This window comes from Lagopus muta, chromosome 7, assembly GCF_023343835.1.
Source record: "Lagopus muta isolate bLagMut1 chromosome 7, bLagMut1 primary, whole genome shotgun sequence".
NCBI classification, from domain to species: Eukaryota; Metazoa; Chordata; class Aves; order Galliformes; family Phasianidae; genus Lagopus; species Lagopus muta.
The window spans coordinates 29442444-29453155 of NC_064439.1; the positions used below are offsets into that span (position 1 = coordinate 29442444).

Below are 10712 nucleotides of genomic sequence, written 5' to 3' on the forward strand. Positions count from 1 at the left end.
GTTGCATATGACTCTTTCCCTACAACAGTCAAACTAATGAAAGAATCTGAACTACAAACAGTGAAAAACTGGATGAATATGTATATTACCTGTATTTTCAGATACACAAAAACTAGAAAATAAACTAACATAGCAGTTGGAGTGGACACAAAGATGTTGATGCTGAGATACAAAACACAAAATTTCTGTTTGACTCTTCCAGTTTTATTTCAGTAACCTCCTCTGTTGTGGTTGTACTATAGACCACCTTGCTAAAATATTAGATTACAAAGTGTAGCTTTACATACTAGTTCATTTTCCATCTGAACAACCACATTTTCTTTTTTTTCTTTCTCACAAAGGAAGAAATGAAAAAGTCTGCAGTCTCTCACTGATTTTATTAATTGAAGAGACATTATGCAAGTAGACCAAGAAAGGGACAGCAACCATCAAGAAGTACAGAAGTGGAGACCTTTGATAGCACAGCAGTATCAGAAAGTTGTGCTTGGAAGCAAAAATGTCTGAGCTTACAAACAACTTCCCTTAACCAAACACCAGTTCACAAAAGTCCAGACCTCTTCAACTGACAAGTGTGGTGAAAAACCCTCACAGGAAAAGCAATACTCCACCATGTGGCATTGCATGAGAACAGACAGAACTCTCTTGGAAGCCAGACTATTCAGTCCTGCACTGATTTGACATATTAAGTGTAAACTCATAATGACGAAAAATAAATAAATACATAAATAAAAATCAATAAATCAATAGATCAGTCCACATCACCAATATCTGAATTTAGAAGGAAAACGTCTTTTGGTTCCATACCCAACATTCCAATTAAGATGCTTAGAATTAAACACAATTTTTTTTTACCTGAAATGACTACGCACACATTTTAAACATATCATACATTTGAAAACTAAAGAAGCATTTTTAATGGACTAAAAAAGTTAGGTGGAGAGAAGATAAAAATTTTCTTGAAGTTATGCCTTGAAGTTTCTTTCTGTATTTATGGAAGATTTTGAAGTTTCAAAAATTTTCTTAGAACTGAAATTTTACTCTTAGTATTCTGGGTTTATGAAGAAATTTAAATTATTTTTTGTAATCATTCTCTCCCTGATAGTTTTCTATTAAATTTACCAAACTTTCTTACATCACTTTCCAAAGCATGGTCCAATTAAAAAATAAAAAAATTTAAAAATCTAAACACAAATAATGCAATTCGTATAAAAAAATCGGAAGTGTCAGACCTTGTTTCTCAAGAAACAGTTCTCTTTCTTTTATTGTTTTTATTTGCACTTGAATTTAATCCAGTTGGTCAATATCTTTCAACTATCCCCGCTCTTGAGGATAATTCAGGAATGTGAATAACTGTCTCACAAATACAGTAATTATGTCTCTATTTCTAATACTTGTTCATAAAATGAGGAAACAGCCTTTGGGGATTTTGTTTTGTTAAAGAAGAGGAGACATTTGCTGTACTTAATTAATAGGAAGATAAAAAGTAATTTGCAACAGCTTGTCCTCACATTTGCCATCATAATGCTGTATAACCACAGATTCATTGAATACAAACCAGGAATGAATAAGATGATGCTGAGCTCTATTTTGGGATCATGTCTGACAATGTTTTTGCAAACTAGGCATTCATGTGCGATGGAAATAACCACAATACAAAATATCACAGAACTAGTCTACTGACATCTACATATTTTGTTAAGTACTTTATAAAGCCAAGCTGAGTAAATGCACTTGAATCTTCACACACAATTTTTGCTACTTCAGAAACCTTACAACTATTCATAACATTCTCTTGGCCTAAGGAAGGTAGGAGTTTAAATAATGCCTATTCTAAATGAAAAGACAAACTGTGAAATTACACACATGAAACAGTTGCTGAAAGCTGGCTCCTGTAGAACAGGAGTAGTACAGTAGAAATTCTAGTCTTGCATGACACCAGGTTTCAGATGTAGTAAGACTATTCCTAGACAATTCCTCATCCACCAGAGAAGGGGAGCACAAAGGAAGAAGCAGCAGAGGGGATAAGGGGCAAGAGAATTTCCCTGCAACTGTCCGTCAAGCACTTAAGACACCTGCATAGTTTAAAAAGATTATATGGCTTTAGAGAGCAAAGATCACAGCTCAGACTTCTAGTTATACAAAAATCATTAAAATTACCCATAGAAAAGGAAAGTATTGACAATGAGACTTATACCAAAACTGTTATTTCTATTCATAAGGTTTCTTTGCTGCCTACTAAGAACTGTTGCAGTTCAGTTCATTAACCACTCATGCAAAAATTTTGTTCTAGATATTTCTGTAGAATGATTTCTCAAAAATGTCTTTATGGGGTTGAACTGTGTCCTTGGCCAAAATAAAAGCATTTCTATAACAGCAGATGTATTATTTTGGGAAATGGCAGGAGACCATCTATTCATTTATTTAAAGTCCTTCAAAAGCTCTTGAGGACAGGCAAAGTGGGAAAATTAAAGCTCATTGCTTCTTACCTATCTTCACTCTTTACCGGGGACAAATGGCTTCAAGAAATCTTGAAGTCCTTGCCAGGCTGCAATTGTTCCCATTTGCTTAACAGCAGGGCAATTCAGTGGCTTCCTTCTGGACTTGCAGTTAAAGTTAGCCTAGCTCAATGTAGTTATACATAAAGTCAAGATAAAAGACACAAAAATTATGATTTGTGTCCACAAATAACTTCTTACTGATGATATGGAGAAGAACAAAGCTTGATTTTCTGTGTCTTATTTTTGTTCACATGAATCTAGAAGACAAAGCATCTTTTTGTAAAGTCAACTGGACACTGATGTCCTTCTGGCTTTATCAAAATTATAGAATTTCTGAAATCTAAATAACAGAATAGAATCAACATTATGGTAAGAGAAATATGTCTTCAGGAGCCATTAGCGTGAAATTATTATGGTCCTTTCCTAGCCAAGACTAATCATCCTGAGAGCAACAGATCATACAACCTCTCCTTCAATGTATGGAAAAAGTACAACTCCAACAATTTGGTATGTAAAAAGCATGGGGGTTGCTACAGCAAAAAGTTGCATGTCAAAGGCTGGGATGTTTCCAAAGGCAAACTGCTTATGCAGAGGCAGATTTGATCAAGGCTCATGTTTTCCAAAAGGCAGCTAGCTTACTTTGGCCCTTTTCAAAATCCTTTCACAAGAGCTCCTCCACTCTGCTGTTACTGCTGCATATTTTAAGAAAAAGAAAACCTAGCCTAGCCAAAAGCACAGAACTTTTTTCTAAGAGGGGTGAGGAGAAGAGCAAAAGTTAACAATGCAGTTCACTGAAAGCTTCAGAGAATACAAAGCAATTGTTTTAAAGACAGCTAAAAGTACTTTTTTCCTATAAGTGTTTCCTCTTCTGCCAAACACATGCAGTACACTGAGCAACATAAGTCTTCAGAATGAAATATTTGTAATAGCATGAAGAAGCAGTCCCAGCTTCAGAAACATTTGTTATAACTGGTTAAGTTGGAACTGCATTTTGCATAATGCAGACAAGAGATGATCAGCCACAGAAAGAAGTGAACACTGGTTTGTTTGCCAACTTGCAATTAAAACATGGAAAAAAAGCAACACAAACACCAATATTTCAGGTGTTCTGGAGACAATGTAACTGCAAATATATATAGTTATAGAACAAAATATAGATTTGCCTTCTAATTTTCTCTTTGATATGTGTCAGAATGTATTATATGAGAATGCACTCTGGGAAAAAAATAAAAAATGAAGACTGTACAAACAAATACAAAGTCACCTGCCTTCAATGGAAGCTTTGCAAATGATTGCTCTCTATAACCAGAATTTTGTCTGAACTCAAAATTCAGTATATCTTTTCACTCACCATCCAGGGGAACACAGAAAGATGAACATTTATAACGATCAGATTTTAATGGAAAGTGTCTTAAATTTGCCTTCTTAATTTCAAATATTGGAAAATCTTGCCTTTCTAAGGGGGGGAAAAAAAAGCTTATTCAAAGTCATGAAAAGAGTGACAATTCACTTCTGAAAATTCTTTTCTTGCCATATTTAGCTAAACTGAAACAGTGTCCACAGCAACATCAACAGCACAACTGCAAGGCTGCCAATACTGGCTCCAACAGGGAAAAGCTTTTGTTATGCTTTCTTTTCTTTTTCAAGTTCTTTTTTTTTTTTTTTTTTGCTTCACTTTTTCCTTTCCAAAGACAAAAGAAGCCCATTGCTTTATGTAAGTGTCATGAAAAGGAATCTTCAAATTTATTTTATTGCACAGTTACTATTTGCAATACTAACATAACAAATTCATGTGACTGTTATGGTTTGCAATACCAGAGCAACTTTTTCAGTAATTGTGAATTGCCAGCTCTTGCACTTAATTCATTTGTAATTGCCCTCTTCTACAATAAGCCAAGAAAGAAAAGCAAAACCTGATACAAGAGAAAGCAGCCTACACTTACTTGACAAACAATAAAATAACAATAATAAATAATTTTAAAAGACTGATTTTAAATAAGGCCCCAAATTAATTATAGGACAGATTATATTAGACTTTCAGAAAAGCCGCTCAATACACTCAAAAAAAAAAAAAAAAAAAAATCACTTTGCATAGTTTGTTAAACAACAGTATGCAGTTTTCTTAATAGTAAGACAGCAGTAGTGGACAATTCTAAGTGCTGAAAGCATTTATATTGTATCTTGTAACTTGTTTTGTTAGTTGCAATGACTGCTACAGCTCTATCTGTTTGTGCTGATGAAAAGCTGAAACAAAGCAAGGCAATCACTGTGCTACAAGATGCTTCTACGAACTGGCAGGGCTTGATTCACGCCTCATCCACCAACAGCTTGTCCACTGGAAATGTTTCCCTTCTCTAAAATAGAAAGTGAGCTGTAATGATTATTAAAGACTAACTTTGGCGCATTTGCAGCAGTAACTGTTTCCAACTTTCCCTTCCCAGAGGCATCAGCAAATATTCCTCACTTGCCACCTTCCTTCCTGATATAGACTCTACACCTATTTATCTAACTTCTTCCTTCTACATTAATCTCCATTAAAAAAGGGGACATCAGAACATTTCTAACTGTAAATTATGTCCCATCCTGTGATCTTTCCTGTACAGTTAAACTTCAGTCAGATTTTTTCTTGCTTTCCTTAGCAACACTTAAGACACCAGAATATTGCCCCGTTAACCCTGCAGTACTCTGTAAGAAATACATTTAATTTTGTCACAGAGAGGAAGAATGGACAAACCAAGGAGATAGCATCAGTGAAAGTTCATGTAGTTCAAATGTCCACATTGTCATATGTAAAAACACAAGGAAAATTTGTGTATATTTTGTGACTATCTTACATGTCCGAAAGTGGCTTCAAGATCATCAAGCACACTGAAGATCAAGCGAGAAAACAAAACAGAATATACTGAAGTTTCTGCTCTCCTTAAAAATCTATACAAGGTCATCTTGTCATAAAAAACTCTTAACTCGATTATTCATATTAATTTTAAAATGCCTATGATGGGCTGTCATGCAGTCAAATCTTTAAAATAGAAATTTAGGTCTTTGCCTTGATAGTCTAGAAATTTTAAGGTTGTTTTTTTTTTGTTTGTTTTGTTTTTTAAAAAGTGTTTTAAATGTAAAAAGTCCTTTAAATGTATAACACATTCTGTGCATATTTGGTTATGCCATTGTATGTAAGTCTATAAAAATCAGCTAATAGCATCAGCATAACCACCACAACAGTATTTACTCTGAGAACAACTAGATCATGCAGATGAACAGCAAGTTCTCACAGATGTGCTGATTACTGACATGGTTTCTGAAGAGACGGTGATGTCTTTTAACAGGCAGTAGTACCAAAGTAATCATTACTTCCTACCTCAGTTAAAAAAAAACTAGCATGTCACATTACAGCCCTCTCCAAAACTCCTCACAGGAGAAAAGAGCTGCAACAAAAAGTATCAATACCCCAAAAATTATAATGCATCTACACCAGGAATAGTTCTTAATAAAAACACATTAATTAGCACTTGACTGTCATTTTTCAATTGTCATTGCTTTATTAAACAGTCTGGGAAATACTGATAACATGCCCCTACTGATATAGAGATCAGCATTTTAAAGTTACAGCAGGTACAAAAGGTAAAAGCTGTCTTTTAGTTTTTTGTTTGTTTGTTTTTTTAAAATGAAAACTGTAGCAAGTTTAATGTATAATGAGCTTTCTCATAACTTTCTCATGTTGCATAGGCAACAGTTTTAATCAGTCCATATATTGGTATTAGATTCTAACCAGTGGGCACATGCTATTTCACTACAGTAAATTGCAACCATTCTCTCTATTCCCTGCTCACTCTTAATTAAGTTATCCAACTGTTGGTCTTCTTTGCATCTTTTTTTTCCCTCCCCCTTCCCTCCCCAAAAAACAGAGTACTGCAAAAGCTTTGTTCTGAAAGAACCAGGACAATGGCAGTTTGGGGTTTTTTTTAACCTTTCAGACAGATAGGCTGCACATTTTCATTCAAAAGGTATTCATGGCCCATTACTACTCCCCTGTCCTCCACCAATTTAAAAAAAAAACAAAACAAACAAACAAACAAAAAAAAACCAAAAAAAACCACCTTTACTCAGGCCCTGGGAATTCAGGAATGTCTCCCAGAACTCCAGCAGTAAGATTCCTCTGAAACAAATCAAGCAGTGGTGGAATTAGATTAGCAAAGATCATAGCTAGCTGCCTCTTACTGGAAAGAACTGGGAAGCAGACAAAAGAAGTGATACAAGTGATCCTGGCATTACACTCCAAGGCTCTTTGCCACTTGTTCCTTGCGGCACTTTCTGGTCAAAGAAATGCATGTATAGCCACTACTTTTTCTTGCAACGCTTTACAAACTATCGGTGTACACAGCACACAACCATAATCCCACCTAACAGTTGGCACTGTTTAGCAAAAAATATACACGTGTATTTTGAAAATAGGGTTTTATTGGAAGTTTATTAAAAAAAAGTCTGAAATCATCAGTAAGAAAGGCAACTCAGACTTCAGTCCCTTTTCTTTTTTGCTTTAGGTTCTTGCGACAGCTCCAGCAATTCATTTTCTTCAATTTCACAATGCTTTCTTTTCTTTTTCTTTGACTTTTTAAGATCACTCTGGTAACCACTAGAGTCACTGGCAGGTAATACATGTTCCTGTTCTTCCTGCTTATGCTTTTTCTTTTTCTTCTTCTTCTTCTTATCATCACATATTTCATTCTCAGCATCAATACTTTGCTCTTCTGTATTTCCCCCCACTGTGTTATCTGCCTCACCTGGAGGATCTTCTGTGACATTATCTCCCCTGGAGTCATTTAAGTCATTTTTCTCATTATCAAAGTTTTGAATTTGCTCTCCATTTGTGCCATCAGTCACTGCATCAGTAACAGGATCAGACCGCTTGGGCTGCATACTGCAAGAAAACATCTGAGGTAAGTCGAAGCAGAAACATCTAAAGATACAAAGTGAAATGTTAAAATTTGCTAAAACACAATATTTACAAGTAGATAAAGATAAGCATTTGTTATAAACTCTAGATACAGAAAAATATAAACCCAGTTAACACTTTCAGCTTAATCTATACTACCTGACTAGCTCCGTGTTTCCATGGAATTAATGTTCTCCCTCAAACCTTAGCCAAAACTTATTCTCTAAAATCCTGTACACACCATTAAGTATTGCATTTTCTCTTTTATTCATTAATCCATAATTACCTACTGTGCAGTGGACCTTTTTAGGTTCATTTGTTATTTGCAAACACTGTGTTTGTGACACAAAGTGTCCTGTTCAATCATACCAACCATCTATGATACTCAAATCTGTACAGTTAAACAATGATTCCAGAGGAATAAAACAAACCAACCAACTAACAAACTCACAACAGCAACAACAGCAAAAAAAAAAAACCAAACACATCCAGTCAACCAACGAAAAAACCCACTAAAAACAAAAAACTAGTAGGTATCACCCTGCAAATGAGAGCTGTGGAGAAAACATCTAGGATGATTCATATTGAAAGAATGTAGTTAAAATTATGGAGGAGTAGGTGGCACTGAGAACAAGACAGTTAATTCTGAATGAATGAGAACAGTCCAGAGTACTCTTCCAGATTAAACAGATCTCCAAAAACACTACAATTTCATCAACAGCATCTACAGCGTGCATTTTAAAATAAGAAATTAATCACATCAGTAGAAAAAAATTGCTGAGCAAATGACTACTGAAAAACCCTCTGAACACGCTTTTTAAAATATACCACTATTAAGATTTTTTAGCAAGCTGCTGTGCAAATCTCCAGGGGCACAAGGATGAACACCACGTATTTTCTCATGTCATCTTTGAGCTCAGGTTTATTCTTATGTTTCAGTAAGCATTTAAGTAATCTGCATGTAACTATTTATGACTGTGTAACTGCTAGTAAGTGTAGGTGCGTGTAGAAATACCAGCATAAACACTGTGTTCAGAAACTGGAATTTTTTAAATTGAAAAGCCTGGACACATTCATGAAGAAATCTACTCTGTATGTTATTTTAAACATGCACTATTTGCCCAATCAATAGCTCAAGAGTTAGAACACAACTTTTTAAGCTCAAGAAAACTACTTTTATTAACTATTTTAAAGTTAATTTTATTAACTATTTCTATAAACATTAAAAAGTTTAGTTTGGCTAACACAAATAATTTTACACAACAGTTTGTGTGAAAACAAGGAAGCTTAAGGAGTAAGATGTTGAATCAAATGATTCACCTCGTAACTAATCTGTTTAAAAAGTTAAGAAAAACATTTTCTCCTATGGCACAGTACCTGGTTTTAGTCAATTGTCCTCGAATGAAGAACACTCCTGCTGCATCAGAATCTAAGTGCACCACTTGAAATTTCAGTTCATCTCCTATTTTAAACCCCAACTGTTGCCACTCTGCAGCTGACATGTGCTCAGGCTTAGGGATAGAAGCATTGAAGCATCCATGTATCAGACAGCCAATATGACTGGGGGCCACTTTGTTAATTACACCCTATAAAAGAAAAGGAATGTCACATGGAGTTCAATTAAAGACTACCTCTTTAAATGCAGATACAATGTATATTTAGTTTCTTATATTGACACTCTCGGACAAGACTTTGCATGCAAAGGTTACAAAGTAAGCTCATCTAGCAAATAAGCAAACTCTTCTCTACTATAATAGAAACTAATCCTAAATACTTTTCATGAAGGTCTACCAAAAATAGAATCAAACCTGTATCTGCAAAAAAGAACAAAGTCAAAGCGTGGAATGTAACCACAGTAAGAACATGCACCAAACTGCTACTTCTTTCCTCACAGCTATTAACTGTGCTTTACAGCACTATGGTACTTTTCTCCCTAAACTTTAATGCTGACACCAAACTATTTTGCAGCTAAAGATACAGATGACACATAAAAAAAAAAAGCTTCAAATACTCTATCCCATGGGTTTCTGACACACGTGCAATTCACCTCATCCACTTTTGCACTTCTCGAAGATGAATGAAAGACATAGTGCAGGTATTTCTATCTCCTTTCTACTAAGGGCACATATTCACTTCTTACATTAATAGAGGCAGAAGCTATACTGCAAAACTGTGGCACAAAAATGAATAAGAGAAAACCGAACTGAAAGTTGGCATACATGTACCAATAGAAAGTTTCCTCATGCCATATATTTTCTTTTACTGAAAAACAGGTTTAAACTCTTATGTACTCTGTACTTAATGAAAAAAAAACTCATCAATGTATCCTGATATGAACAAATACACTCACACAAGAATCGTTTACTCTCTAGAAAGCTTTGCTATTTAGCAAATTTAGAGGTAGATGCATGAAAATGTAGAAATAAAAATATTCTAAAGAATTTCTAATGTGAACTAAAATACAATTCTACCTAAGCCTCAAACCGTTGTTTCTGATGGCAATAAGCCAAGCTTTATTAAGTTAATGTCGACGTATTTACATACCACCATCTTCTTCCCTTTCTTAGGACTGAAGATGACGAAGTCCGCCTCCACGTCCAGGTGAATGAAGCCCTGGTCGTCGTGGATGTTCCCGAGCTCTCCCACCACCTTGACGTTGTCGTAGGCCACCGGGACGCCCTGCAAGCTAGGGACAAGCACAGTTAGCTGCGGGACCACCCCCACCAAGGCGAACCGAGGGCTGCCGGACCCGAGAGCCTCACCTCTCCGAGTAGCGCAGCAGCTCAGCATCCAGCTGGGCGCAGATACCCGTGCGCTTGCGGCCCAAGAAGCGCGGCGGCAGCGCGACGTGCCGGCGGTGCGGCGCCACGACCAGGCACGAGTAGCGCCGGCACACCAGCGCGCAGGCCGCGGCGAAGGACGGCAGCACGGCGGCGGGCGGCGGCAGCTCCCCCGCCACGGCCATGCTGCGGGGCCACGCCGCGGCGCGGCAAGATGGCGTCACCCATCGCCGCGGAAAGTGACGCAGTTCCGGGTGCGCTGCGCTGGCGTAGAGGTCGCTGATGCACAGATTGAGTGGCTGTGTGGCTGTGAGCCGCGGAAGGTGTGGCTCGTGGTAAAAGCAAGTTTTGTCCATAAAAGTTGGCCAGACTTTATAAAAGCACGGGGTTGCACAGTGTTGCCTTAAGGTTTATTTTTAAATTGATTTGCTGCAAAACCTTGAAAAGGCGTTCTTTCTTTGATTTAAATCCAGTTTGTGTCAGCTTAACGTGTATTAGTAA

At 36.6% G+C, this 10712-nt stretch overlaps 1 protein-coding gene across 1 annotated transcript; it reads right to left on the reverse strand.

The window, feature by feature from the left end:
- Positions 1-417: 417 nt before the first annotated feature.
- Positions 418-10406, reverse strand: POLR1F (RNA polymerase I subunit F). The gene is made up of 4 exons (XM_048951802.1): positions 10194-10406; positions 9976-10117; positions 8809-9017; positions 418-7416 (listed from the first exon to the last, which is right to left on the reverse strand). The coding sequence occupies exons 1-4, from the start codon at positions 10394-10396 to the stop codon at positions 7014-7016; spliced, it is 957 nt and encodes a 318-aa protein (XP_048807759.1). The 5' UTR covers positions 10397-10406; the 3' UTR covers positions 418-7013.
- Between the last annotated feature and the right edge of the window lie 306 nt (positions 10407-10712).